At 47.1% G+C, this 14,253-nt stretch overlaps 1 protein-coding gene across 1 annotated transcript in view; it reads right to left on the bottom strand.

Moving 5' to 3' along the window:
- Positions 1–731: 731 nt before the first annotated feature.
- LOC106549206 (importin-4) overlaps positions 732–14,253 on the bottom strand; it is a gene marked incomplete at its 5' end in the record, with an annotated part of 30,453 nt that continues 16,931 nt past the window's right edge. Inside the window, 11 exon segments of the mRNA XM_087714253.1 lie at positions 732–968; positions 1,823–1,927; positions 5,901–5,983; positions 5,986–6,032; positions 8,655–8,742; positions 8,745–8,862; positions 9,620–9,748; positions 11,118–11,162; positions 11,717–11,766; positions 11,769–11,909; positions 13,091–13,196. Of these exon segments, the coding sequence (XP_087570379.1) occupies positions 837–968; positions 1,823–1,927; positions 5,901–5,983; positions 5,986–6,032; positions 8,655–8,742; positions 8,745–8,862; positions 9,620–9,748; positions 11,118–11,162; positions 11,717–11,766; positions 11,769–11,909; positions 13,091–13,196 (1,044 nt within the window).

Raw genomic sequence — 14,253 nt, forward strand, 5'->3', positions numbered from 1 at the left:
GTGCTGCATTTAACCACTGCGCCACCAAGAAGCGTTTGAATTTTGATCACCTAACTGTGAGGATGCTGCTACGTTTTTTAAGTGTGAAAACCGAACCTAAGTCGTTTTATTTTTCCGGTGGCGTCACAACTTCAAACGGTCCGTAAACGGACTGTCGTAAGTCGGGGACTCCTGTATGTTTTCCTCCCTCTTAGCAAAAAAGAGAGATTACTCGCCTTCCGGAGCTCGTCGGGAGGGAGAACTGTGTTTGTCTATATAGGCCAAGGGTCTCCCAACTTTAAGACTGGTGGACTTCAACTCCCAGAATCCCCCAGCCCAGCCCTAACAGCTGAACCACTGTGGGGGTTTCACTTAACGACCGTGGCATGAAAAAGGTCATAAAACGTCAGGAAAATCCACGTAAAGTCTCAATTACAGCCGTACTAACTGAAACCAGTGTTGGGTTCCGCCCGGTACGTCCGTACCGGTAGTAGCCGGGAACAGCAGCCACCGTCCTGGTACAATGGCTCGTTTGGCCCGCCCGCATTCCATACCTGTTTTTAAAGCAACCGGCCAATTGCGCATGCGAGGACAGCGTGTGGCGCCTGGGCGACCACTATCAAGCAGCTGGGTGTTGCAGGGGCGGAGTGTGCATGCGCGAGCAGCTTGCATGCACAACCAGGACGCCCGGCCCCGTACACAGCGTACTGGTAGCGACGGGGAGAGGAACCCACCACTGCCTGAAATGTATTCGGTCCTAATTGGGGGGGGGGGGGTGTTCGCTCCCCATCTTGCTGGATTCATCCCAGCTGCCCCTTTCACCGACCGCCTCTGCCTGCTTCGCCCATTCGGATGGGTCAGGTGTTGTGGGGAACGGGGACACAGGGAAACGCTCCCACCCTGGAGGAAGGTGACGTACCTGTGGGAAGGTTTTTGCAACCCAGGATAGGCCCACTGCTTCTCACGATCTCCGGAATCTGTTGCAATACCTTTGCGAGGCAGAGAAAAAAAACCCTCAGAAAATGGCATTACAGGGAGCCCTTCGATTTACAACTCCGGGAAGTCCTCGCGTTACGACCCAAATTGAGCTCAGAATGTTTGTTGCAAAGCGAAACATTAGTTAAGGGAGTTTTGTCCCATTTTGCGACTTTCCTTGCCGTTAAACGTTGTTAAAAAGAGAATCACGGCGGTTGTTAAGTCAGTCACACGGTTGTTAAGTGAATCCAGCTCCCCCGTTGACTTTGCTCGCCGGAAGGTCGCAAATACGAGTCATTGGCCAAACATCTGAATTTTGATTCTGTGACCACAATTGTTGTAAGTATGGAAAAACGGTCGTAAGTCGCTTTTTGAGGGCTGTTGCAACTTTGGTCACTAAACGAACGGTTGTAAGTCGAGGACTGCCTGCATTCCTTTAGGGGCCGTTCAAAATTACAACAGCCCTCTAGAAAAGTGACTTATGACCCTTTTCCACGCTTACGACCATCACGGCATCCCCACGGTCACCTGATCCAAATTCGGACATTTGGCAACGGACTCGTATTTATGCCGGGGCTTACGCGATCCCCTTTTGCGACCATCTGACGAGCAAAGTCAACGGGGAAGCCAGATTCACTTAACGACCGTGTGACTAACTGAACCACTGCAGGGATTCACTGAACAACGGCGGAAAGAAAGGTCGTCAAATTCATTTAACCAATGTTTCGCGGGCTGTGCAAACAAGCGAGGCCCCCATCCGTGGGATGCAGGCAGCACGTGAAACCACGTCCCCCATTCTGGTCCGTGCAAAACAAAACAAAGTTGTGGGCCATAAGAGCCGCCCCTTCCTGGCGGGACAGAGCACTACCTGCGACGGGTCATTTTCGTAGATAAAGGAGATGCAACGGTAGACCGTCTTGTATTCCTCGAAGTCCTCCCTCAGCGGCAGGGCGCGAAGCAGGACGGGGAAGACCTGTTGAGAAGAGGGTGAGTAATCGAAGGCTCAGAGGTTCACATCCTGTAGGGATCCTAATGTGGTTTGGCTCCTTACCAAAACCCGACATTTCCGTGTGGATTAAGCCACACGGAAGCGTCAGGGTTCCAAATAGCATCCAAAATTAAATCAGAGTCCGAGGCAAAGGAGTCCTCAAAGTCCCAATTTATGAAGAGAGCCATGTTGGCACATCTGGGGAAACCCTGAATCGGAAAGCTTCCCGGTTTCTCCCCCCCCCAGTTGAAAGTTCAAGATCTTGCATCCCCACACCCACAAGTCCATCCCAGGGTCCCATCTTCCACTGCCATGTTGGCAGCTTCCACCCATCCAGTTCCGGTCAGGTGCAGAGGTGCAGAGACAAAAGGATGACCTTGGCTTTCTAGAAAGAATGTTGTTATGGCTACACAGCATCTAACTCCATACAATCCATTTTCCCACCATAGAAGATGCATAGCAGAATAATAGAAAGTGTGGCGGGCCAAAGATCCAAAAGAAAAGATGGCTGCTCGCCCGACCCCAGGGTTTCTCCAAACTTTGCAGCTTTAAGACTTGTGGACTTCAACTCCCAGAATTCCCCAGCCGGCATGTTTAGTATTTCTGGGTTAAATAAGAGAGATGGCGATTTCTAGTTCTAGGCATGAAAGCCGGCTAGGTGACTGGGACAATCAGCAGGAGACTGTGAAGTCTAGTTCCGCCTTAGGCATGGAAGCCATCTGAGTGTCTTTGGGACGCTATTGTAATGTATTGTATAGTCCTTAGGAGTCTGGGAGTTCTAGTTCCACTTTAGGCATGTCTTTGGGTCAATCGTCAGGCCCCTGGAAGTTCTAGTTCCACCGTAGGCAGGAAAACTGGTTGGATGTCTTTGGGCCAATCATCAGGTACTTGGGAGTTCTAGTCCCACCTTAGGCATGAAGCATGGGTGGGTGACATTGGGCCAATCATCAGGTGCGTGGGAGTTCTAGTCCTGCCTTAGGCATGAAAGCTGGCTGGGTGTCATTGGGCCAATCATCAGGTGCTTGGGAGTTCTAGTCCTGCCTTAGACACGGAAGCCATCTGAGTGACTTGGTGCCAATCATCAGGTGCTTGGAGTTCTAGTCCCGCCCTAGGCATGAAAGCTGGCTGGGTGTCATTAGGCCAATCATCTGGTGCTTGGGAGTTCTAGTCCTGCCTTAGACACAGAAGCCATCTGAGTGACTTGGTGCCAATCATCAGGTGCTTGGGAGTTCTAGTCCCGCCTTAGGCATGAAAGCTGGCTGGGTGTCATTGGGCCAATCATCTGGTGCTTGGGAGTTCTAGTCCTGCCTTAGACACGGAAGCCATCTGAGTGATTTGGTGTCATTCATCAGGTGCTTGGGAGTTCTAGTCCCGTCTTAGGCATGAAAGCTGGCTGGGTGTCATTGGGCCAATCATCTGGTGCTTGGGAGTTCTAGTCCTGCCTTAGACACGGAAGCCATCTGAGTGACTTGGGGCCAATTACCAGGTGACTGTGAATTTTTAGTCCTGTCTTAGGCATGAAGCCTGGCTGGGTGACTTTGGGCCAATCACCAGGAGATGGGGAGTTCTAGTCCTGCCTTAGGCCTGAAAGCCGGTTGGATGACTTTGAGGTAATCCCTCTCTCTCAGATCTAACCCACTTTATCCTCTTAAGGTGACTTATCCTCTGGGAACAAATACTGTGAGGGTAAGACACCCCTAACACCCCTCAGTGTGTGTGTTCTGCTAAGATACAGCTTGTTGTGCCTTAAAACGGCTTCTACTATACTGCCGTAAAATGGCATCTACTGTACAGTGTAGTGGAGGTGCCACGGTAACGGCTTCCAGTACTCACAAGGGGCTCCCTCTGGTAAGGGGGAAAATCCAACGTTAGAAATTGCCATATTTTTCGGAATATAAGACGCACCTTTTTCCCTCAAAAAAGAGGGTGAAAATCTGGGTGCGTCTTATACATTGAATACAGCATTTTTCGCCTCTGAAACTCCGCCTCCTTCACCAAGAGCCTTTATAGGAAGCTTTTAGAGTTCTCCTGGGGCTGGAGAGGGCAGAAATGAGCAAAAAATGGGCTCCTAGCCCCCCCCCCCCAGAGCACTCTATAAGCTTCCTAAATTTCATTTATTATATTTATATGCTATGCATGCCCTGTTTGACAAAAAAATAGACCCGTTTTGGCAAAAAAACGGTTCGTTTTTTTGCTCATTTTTTGTCCCCCCAGAGCACTCTATAAGCCTCCTAAATGTTATGCATGCCCTTTTTTCACAAAAACGGATGCGTTTTTGCAAAAAATGGCTGTGTTTTGCTCATCTCCACCCCCCAAGCCTCTACAGCCTCCTCAAGACTATGCCTGCCCTTTTTTTTATTTTAATGAATATTTTTATTTCCATTTTCATAACACACACTCACATGTATACTATACATAGCCCGTATCATACGGTATTAAATAATAATTACATCAGTTCCTCTTGTCAACAATGCCCAGAAAAATAGAAACCCATTATTAGCTCTTCTGCTCTCCATACACCTCTTTCTTCAACCTCTCTCCTACCTCCTTTCTTCCCTCCATCATCCTTTCCTACTCTACTTCCCCTTCCTTTCTCCTTCTCCTCTCCCTTCATTCCACTCCTCATCCTCCTCCGTGACCCGTCAAAACCGCGGTCCACTAAAGCGCGCCCGATTAAAGCGCGTACGTGACGTCATCAGCAGCGCGACAAATAAAATTAAAAATAAATTAAATTAAAATTAAAATAAAATTAAAGCAAGCCGATTCACATAAAGGTAAGGGTTAGGTTTAGGGTTAGGTTTAGGTTTAGGTTTAGGGTTAGGTTTAGGGTTAGGTTTAGGGTTAGGTTAAGGGTTAGGGTTAGGGTTAGGTTAAGGGTTAGGTTTAGGGTTACGTTAAGCGTTAGGGTTAGGGTTAGGTTAAGGGTTAGCGTTAGGTTAAGGGTTAGGTTTAGGGTTACGTTAAGGGTTAGGTTTAGGGGGGTTAGGTTAGATTTACGCGTTAATTTTAACTTACCGCTCACAGCGTGCTGTTTTTCGTCGCGCTGTGATGACGTCACGTACGCGCTTTCGTCGAGCGCGCTTTAGTCTACCGCGGTTTTGTGGTGGAACCGTCCTCCTCATCTTCCCCCCTTACCCTCTCCTATCCCTCTCTTCCCATCTTTCTTCTCTCTTCTGTTTCCCACTCTCCTCTCCTTGGTGTATTTCCGCTACATGTCAATATGCTTAACATATCCTAGTTTATTTTTTTTAAAAAAATAGTAGTAATAATAGCAATGAAAAATATAAGAAAAAAAACAGTATATATGTGGGGTCAAATTACATTAAAATATAACACGTCTCATCAAACCTAATATATATCCCTCCCCCCACAACCTACCCCCCCCCCCAGGCTTCCCAGAATCCGTACACGGTATAGATTTTTAACCCAACACAGTCTAAAATATATTGGAAAAAAGAATAAGAAATTAATAACATCTTTGCGTTGAACTTAGCTCCTCCTTGCTAAGCTAACTTTAAACGATTTAAATCATTCCTGATCTTAAGCATAAGCTATCTGGAATTTCTTAATCCCGTATTTATTTTGTATATAATCATTTATATATGCCTGCCCTTTTTTATGGGGGGAAAAAAGGGCCAGTTTTTGTGAAAAACGGTCCGTTTTTGGGAGCTCTGCAGAGCGCAAAAACTTTTTTCCTTAAATTTGCCTCTTCAAAACCTGGTGAGTCTTATACTCCGAAAAAATACGGTACATTTGGCCAGGATATTTCCCCCCTATAAATACTCTGGCAACACCGGATTATCGGCTAGCCAAGTAATAAAGGCGGGATTAAAAAATACAGTAAATAAAATAAATGCACCACGTAGCTAATCCCACCTTAACTAGCCAGGATGAAAGGACAGCTTCTCCTGTAGTTGCTCCGCACTCACACAAGACACACCAAAAAATTGTGTTTTACCTGTTCAACGGGCATTCCTCCAGGATTGGTCATTAGCATCCTCGCAACGGCGCCACACACGTTGTCGGTAACTCGGTTATTTGCTCTTGAGAAATGAGATTGGATAAAAGCGCCAGAATTTTGGGGTAGTGTCTGGCCAGGTGAAAAGAAAATTAAGGAAAAAAACCTGTGTGTTTGTGTGTATGTGTGTGTGTGTGTAGAGAACTTAAGGGAGTTTTGTCCCATTTTGCAACTTTTCTTGCCCTTAAAAGTTGTTAAAAAGAGAATCACGGCGGTTGTTAAGTTGGTCACACGGTTGTTAAGTGAATCCAGCTCCCCCGTTGACTTTGCTCGCCGGAAGGTCGTAAATACGAGTCATTGGCCAAACATCTGAATTTTGATTCTGTGTCCACGATCGTTGCAAGTGTGGGAAAACGGTCGTAAGTTGCTTTTTCAGGGCTGGTTGTAACTTTGGTCACTAAACGAATGGTTGTAAGTCCAGGACTGCCTGTATTCCTTTAGGGGCCATTCAAAGTTACAACAGCCCTCTAGAAAAGTGACTTACGACCATTTCCCACACTTACGACCATGACGGCATCCCCACGGTCACCTGATCCAAATTCGGACATTTGGCAACGGACTCGTATTTATGACGGGGGCTTACGTGATCCCCTTTTGCGACCATCTGACGAGCAAAGTCAACGGGGGAAGCCAGATTCACTTAACGACCGTGTGACTAACTGAACCACTGCAGGGATTCACTGAACAACGGCGGCAAGAAAGGTCGTCAAATTCATTTCACCAATGTTTCGCGGAGGAACAGATATTCTGGGCTCAACTGCGGTCGTAAATAGAGGACTAGTAGTTGCCTTTCCCCCGTCCTTTCCATAAAGGATAAGGCCTACCCCAAAACCTCCCTTGGTGTGTTGGTGTTTGTGTGTATGTGTAGGTGTGTGTAGAGAAAGACACACATACTTTGCTCCGTCTCAGGGCAATTAAATGTGTTGCACTGCACAGCTAGGCGACATAAAACCGCAACTCGGCCCAGACTTTTGTGGCTAAGCGAGACCGTTGTTAAGTGAGTTTTGCCCATTCAACCTTTCTTGCCACCATTGTAAAGTGAATCACTGTGGTTGTTAAGTGAACCTGGCTTCCCTCGTTGGTCAGAAAGGGGAATCACGTGCCCCTGGGACGCTTGCCACCCTCGTAAATACGAGTCTATTTTGATCACGTGACTGCGGGGATCCCGCGACGGTTGTTAAGTGTGGAAATGGTTCCTAGCTCGCATTTTCCCCCAGCGCCTTTGTTAACAGTCGCTAAACAAACCATGGTTAAGTCGAGGACCAGCTGTATATGTAAAATAAACTCGGGTAGCTCAAGGTGTGAATCTCTCAGAGTCTCTTTTAGAGCCTAATATGATAGAGAGGTTCATATTTGAGTTTCTTTCTCTGTCCGTTGTGCAGCTCAGGGACAGGCCGCCTCTTATCTAATTACTAGCTGGATCCCCGTGCTCTGCAATAAAACTATATGATCGGGCTCCTCTCCCTCAGGCTGGCCCCATTGATCCTCTCCTATCCCCTTCCCTCCCTCAGGCTGGCCCCACAGAGGCCTCTCCTCTCCCCTTCTCTCCCTCAGGCTGGCCCCATTGATCCTCTCCTCTCCCCCTCTCTCCCTCAGGCTTGCCCCACAGAGGCCTCTCCTCTCCCCACTTCTCTCCCTCGGTCTAACTCCTTAGCATCAGAGCATTTTTCAGGTGGGGAGGGGGAGTAGACCCCCAGCCCCCAGGGTGGATGACTCACGCGATAGCCACAGCAATGTCCAAATGGCAGTTGGAACAGAGTTCTTTTCAGGTGGGGAGGGGGAGTAGAACTTCTTAGCATCAGGACGTGTTAATCTATCTATCTATCTATCTATCTATCTATCTATCTATCTATCTATCTATCTATCTATCTCTGTCTGTCTGTCTGTCTGTCTATCTATCATCTCTATCTATCTATCTATCTATCTATCTATCATCTATCTATCTCTGTCTATCTATCATCTATATCTATCTATCTATCTCTGTCTGTCTGTCTATCTATCTCTGTCTGTCTATCTATCATCTATATCTATCTATCTATCTATCTCTGTCTATCATCTATATCTATCTATCTCTCTCTCATCTATCTATCTATCATCTGTATCATCTATCTATCTATCTATCTATCTTGTCTGTCTATCTATCATCTATATCTATCTATCTCTCTCTCATCTATCTATCTATCTATCATCTGTATCATCTATCTATCTATCTATCTGTCTGTCTATCTACCATCTATATCTATCTATCTATCTATCTATCTATCTATCTATCTATCTATCTATCTATCTATCTATCTATCTATCATCTGTATCTATCTATCATCTGTATCTATCTATCTATCTATCTATCTATCTATCTATCTATCTATCTATCTATCTATCTATCTATCTATCTATCTATCTATCTATCTATCTATCTATCTATCTATCTACTGTATAAGAAATATTAACGATCTGAGGGTCATTTCCAAAAATCCTTTCTAAATGAGCAGCTAGAAGCCAGGAGGAACCGAGGTGCCAAATTTCAAATTTGTAGGCTTTACGGTTCTGGAGATTTCGTGATGCCGCGTGAGTGGTATTTCTCTTTTATATATATATATAGATAGATTTTGTAGGCCGGATCTTCTTCCCGATCCCCTGAGGCCATTCCCACGTGTGTTTCAGCCACCCCCGTGTGGATGGGATCAAGGATACTCGTACATGGCTTCCCTGCCGTGCTCGGCCAGGACGCCCAGCCCGAAAACAGCATTGCTGCGCACTTCCTGGTCCTCGTCGCGGGCCCCCCCATCAGCAATGGCAGCAGGTGGGGTACAAATGAGCTGGAGGCCCCTCCCAGGCCTTGGACCGTCTCTGCAATGACGCCCACGGCGAAGGATTTGTCCGCGGTGGAACAGGATGGTTTCTGCAAAAGGAGAACAGGAAGAAAGAGAAAGGAAGGAAGGAGAGAGAGAGAGAGAGAAAGGAGAGGAGAGAGAGGGAGAGAGAGAAAGAAAAGGAAGGAAGAAGAGGGAGAGAGAAAGGAAAGGAGAAACAGAAGAGGAAAGAAAGAAGAAATCAGAGAGGGGGAGAGCGAAAGGAAAGAAGGAAGGAAGGGAAAGAAAGGAGAGAAAGAGAGGGAGGGTGGGGAAGGAATGAGGGAGAAAGAGGGAGGAAGGAAGGAAGAGAAGAGAATGGGAGGGGAAGCAATGAGGGAGGGAGGAAAAGGGAGGGGGAGGAGAGAGGGAGGAAAGGAAGGGAAGAGGGAGAGAGGGAAGCAAGAAGAGGGAGGGAGGGAGAAAGGGAGGGAGGGGAAGGGACGAGGGAGGGAGGGGAAGGATGGAGGAAAGAAAAAGGAGAGAAAGGGAGGGAGAAAGGAAGGGAGGAGAAGGAACAAGGGAGGGAGGAAGAGGGAGGGAAGGAAGAAGGGAGGAAAGAAAAGGGAGAGAAAGGGAGGGAGGAAGGGGAGGAGGGAGAGAAGGAAGGGAATGGAGGGGGAGGTAAGGAGGAAAGAAGGAAAGGAAAGGAAAAGAGGGAAAGTGGAGGAAAGAAGGGAAGGGAGAGAGGGAAGAAGGAAGGAAGGAAAGACCCCAATTGCCATTAGTTGAAAAATGCCTTCAACAATGGACACCCACTCCCCGCCTAATAGTTATTTTGGTGAGGGAGGGATGAAATCAGCTCACCATCTTGTTGAGGAGTAGCGGCAAGAAGCCGGCAAAGTAAGGAGCGAAGATCTCCCCTCCGGTCGCTTCGGCGAGGACGGGGATCAACTCCCCGGCGTACTCGATCAGCATGCAGTCGTATTCCGCCTGCTGGTGGCGGAGGTGGGGTGGGTGGGAGAACGGGAAAGAGAGGGAGGTGAGGTTTTTGGCGTTCCTCGAACCCAGGACCCCCACCTCCGCCAGAGGTCAAAGGGGAGGCTCCCCCGTCCCATCATCCTTCCCCGTTTTTCCCCAAAATGGATGTCGTTAAGTGAGAGGTTCATTAAGGGAGTTTTGACCCATTTGTACGATTTTTCTCGCCACCGTTGTTGAGTGAATCGCTGCAGTTGGTGAGTCACCTGGTTGTTAAGTGAATCTGGCTTCCTCACTCAGTCAAAAGATCAGAAAAGGGGATCACATGATTATCTATCTATATATCTATCTCTCTAATCTCTCTCTAATCTCTCTCTCTCTCTCTCTCTCTACTTATCTATCTACTTATCTATCTACTTATCTATCTATCTATCTATCTATCTATCTATCTATCTATCTACTTATCTATCTATCTATCTATCTACTATCTCTCTATCTATGTATCTATGTCTATCTCTATCTATCTATCTATCTATCTATCTATCTATCTATCTATCTATCTATCTATCTATCTATCTCATATCTCTAATCTGTGTTTTATCTACCTACCTACCTATCTATCTATCTATCTATCTATCTATCTATCTATCTATCTATCTATCTATATCTATCTATCTATCTATCTATCTATCTCTCATATCTGTTTTTTTCTTTCTTTCTTTCTGTCCTATCCTTCCATCCGTCCATCCATCTCATATCTCTAATCTGTTTTTTCTATCTATCTATCTATCTATCTATCTATCTATCTATCTATCTATCATCTATCTATCTATTATCTTATCTATCTAAAATTTTTATATCTCTCTCATCTATCTATCTTAAAATTGTATCTCTCTCTCATCTATCTATCTGAAAATTTTATCTCTCTCTTATCTATCTATCATCTATCTATCTATCTCTCTCTCTCTCTCTCATCTCTCTCTCTCTATCTATCTATCTATCTCATATCTCTAACCTGTGTTTTATCTATCTATCTATCTATCTATCTATCTATCTATCTATCTATCTATCTATCTATCTTATCTATCTCTCTCTCTCTCTCTCATATCTCTAATCTGTTTTTTTTCTTTCTTTCTTTCTATCCTATCCTTCCATCCGTCCATCCATCTCATATCTCTAATCTGTTTTTTTCTATGTATCTATCTATGTATGTATCTATCTGTGTATCTATCTATCTATATCTATATCTATATCTATATCTATATCTATATCTATATAGTGATGTGGCCGTTAAGAGAACACGGTAGCTGCAAAATGAATGCTATGGTTATTAAATGAACACTGCCATCGTTCAATGTTATCCAAGGGGGTGAATTTCCAATCTTACTTCATCGTCATCATCTTCATCGTCCTCATTGTCCTGACAGGCTACCTACAGAGGGAAAGTAAGTAAGTGAAAACTCACTTTTTACACACCGAATCAAACTTTTTCTGTTCACCCACCAAAATGCCCACAAAGATGCCAACCAGCTACACGGAGTTTGAATCCGATATTTAGACTGGGAGAAGTTGACCGCCGCCCCCTTCCCCCCCCCCGTGCCCAGGGCTACACACCGAGTCCTCGGCTTACGACCAACATTTCTGTTGCTACGCGAGGCAACCGAGTGAGTTGGGGCCCGTTTTCTAGGACTTTGCCCAGCGTCGTTAAGCGAATCGCCGTGCTCGTTCAGGGACCCCGTGCGGCCGTTAAGCGAATCCGGCTTCCCCACTGACTTTGCTCATCGGAAGGTTGCAAAAAGCTGTCATAAATACGAGTCGCCTGCCGAGCGACGGGATTTGGATTTGGCAAACACGGGGAGGCTGATGCGGCCGTCAGGGTTGTTGTGACTTTGAGGGGTTGCTCAAGGGAAGGTTGTAAGTTGAGGAGCATCTGTAACGCAGTGGAGGAGGGGGGAGGAAGAGGAGAGGAAGAGGAGGAAGGCTCACTTTCTGTTCCAGCACCTCCCGTACCACCCGGCAGAGTTCGGTCAGCTGGGCGGCTCCGGTATGACGTCCCTCTTACACTCCTTCACCACTTTGGCCAGGATCTCCAGGACGGCCATCACCACCTCGCGCTCGTGGTCCTCCTGTGCCCCTTTCAGGTAGACGGGCAGCAGGGTGGAGACCAGCTTCTGAAAGGCTGTTGGGGAGGAGAAAAGGTTTGGGAGAGAGGGAGGGAGGGGAGGAGGGAAGAGGGGAGGAAGGAAGGGGGAGGGAAAGAGAAAGAAGAAAAGCGAGAGAGGGGGGAAGGAAAAAAGAAGTAAGGGAGATGGGAATTAGAGGGAGGGAGGAGAGAAGAGGGAGTGAAGGAGGGAGGAACGAAGGAAGGAAGGGGGGGAGGGATAGAGGTATGAGAAAGAAGGAAGGAAAGAAGGGAGAGAGGGAGAGGAAGGGAGGTGGGTATGGGAACGAAGGAAGGAGGGAGGGAGAGGAAGGGAGGAGGGAGGAAGGAAGGAAGGGGGAGGGATAGAAATATGAGAAAGAAAGAATGAAGGAAAGAAGGGAGAGGAAGGGAGGTATAAGAAGGGAGGGAGGGAGGGAGGAAGGGGGAGGGATAGAAGTATGAGAAAGAAAGAAGGAATGAAAGAAGGGAGAGAGCGAGAGGAAGGGAGGTATGGAAGGGAGGGAGGGAGAGAAAGGAGGGAGGAATAAAGTGAGGAGGGAGGGGGGAAGGAAGGGGAGGGATAGAAGTATGAGAAAGAAAGAAGGAAAGAAGGGAGGGATAGGAAGGGATGTATGAGAAGGGAGGGAGGTGGGAAGGAAGGGCGGAATGAGAATAAAGAAAGAAGGAGGGAGGGAGGAGAGGAAGAAGGACAGAGGAAATAGGAAAAGGAAGGAAGAAAGGGAAGGAGGGAGCAAGTAAAGGAGATGGAAATGAGAAAGAAGAAGAGAGAGAGGGGGGAATAAGTAAAAAGAGAAGGACGGGGGAAGGAGGTGGGAATGAGAGAGAGGAAGGAGGGAGGAAAGGAGAAGGAGGGAGGAAATGGGAGGACGGAGAGAGAAAGGAAAAAAGGAAGGAAAAGGAAAGGAGGAGGAGGAAGGGAGAGAGGGAGCAAAGAAAAAAGGAGAGTGAGGGAGGGAAGGGAAGGAAGAAGAAAAGAGAGAGAGAGAGGAAGGGAGTAAGGAAAGAGAGACGGAAGGGAGGAACGTGAAAGGAAGCAATGAATGAATAACCCTATTTTTTCAGACCACAGCCCCTCTAGCCTTAAAAGCAATCCCTCCCCCCTAAGAAACTCAAACCCACAGGGACCGGAGGGAGGGGCGAGAAAAACTGCAGGGGTCCCTCTGAGCACCCCCTCCCACTCCCGGAAACCCACTCACCCGCTACATGAGCTTCCGATGGCTCCTGCTTGCAGACCCGATGCAGCGAAATGATGAACTGTCCCAGGGCTTCGAACGCAGCTTTCCGTACCCGAATGTGGGGGCACTAAAAAAAAGGAGCACCCCTCCATGAGAGATCAGAAGGACCCCCCTCAAAAAATGTAGGAGGTTTCACCTGCTTTGGAACCCCAAATTTGGGGGCAAAGCAAAGGAATATATGGAGCAAGAACAATTCTAATTAGAACTATACAGCTAAATATAACTCCGCATTGGCAACAGGAGAGCATCCGGCCAGTAAAAAACCACTCAGCTCCATTCAGTTGCCCAGACTCCACCCGCAAGGGATTATGGGGTTGTTCAAAGGCGATGATGATTATTAGAATTATACAGATAGTCCTCGACATACGACCAAGAATGGAGTCTGCTCGTTTCGGGTGGTACGTCCTTAACCGTCATAAAATGGATCGGCGTGTCACCACTCGGTATCTGGACATGCACAGGTCAGGTCCTTCACTTAAGACCGCAAATTGAGGCCAACATTTTCGTGACTAAGCAAAGCACCTGTTCCATGAGTTGCGTCCCAGTTTACAACATTTTTGCCACGGTTGTTCAGCGGATCGCTGCAGCGGTTAAACGAACGGCACTAAGCGAATCTGGATTTCCTCCCCCATTGGCTCAGCTTTTCAGAAGCCGCCTGGGAAGGTTATCATGGGAAGCACATGATCCCGTGATGTGTAACCATGACATGTGACCATAAACGGAACCCTGGCCATTAGGGTCTTATGACAGAATGGTCGTAAAACAGGTTGGTCACAGGGCCAACCCGATTTCAAAAACGTTTTTTGAGGAGGTCGTAAAGAAACCCCACAGCCGTCGTTAAGTGAAGCAAGGTGAGGGTTTCCTGAAAAGCGGAAGTTGGTTTTTCGGCAAAGCAGTCATAAAACCGAGTCATGTGACAGTGGGACCCTGCAAAGAACGATAAATGCCTCCGTTTTGCCACACCTCCACACTTTGTTCACGTGACCCTGGAGGGGGCCCGACTGTCAAACTGTCGAACACAGGTCATAAGTGCTTTTTTTCTTTCGTAGCTCTGAACAGTCTCTAAGCAGGTCGTAAGTCGAGGATTACTTGTAAGGACCCTAAAACATACAACACTTCGAGGT

This window comes from Thamnophis sirtalis, unplaced genomic scaffold, assembly GCF_051295495.1.
Source record: "Thamnophis sirtalis isolate CommonGarterSnake01/CBP01778 unplaced genomic scaffold, rThaSir2_p1.2 scaffold_4, whole genome shotgun sequence".
Lineage (NCBI taxonomy): Eukaryota > Metazoa > Chordata > Lepidosauria > Squamata > Natricidae > Thamnophis > Thamnophis sirtalis.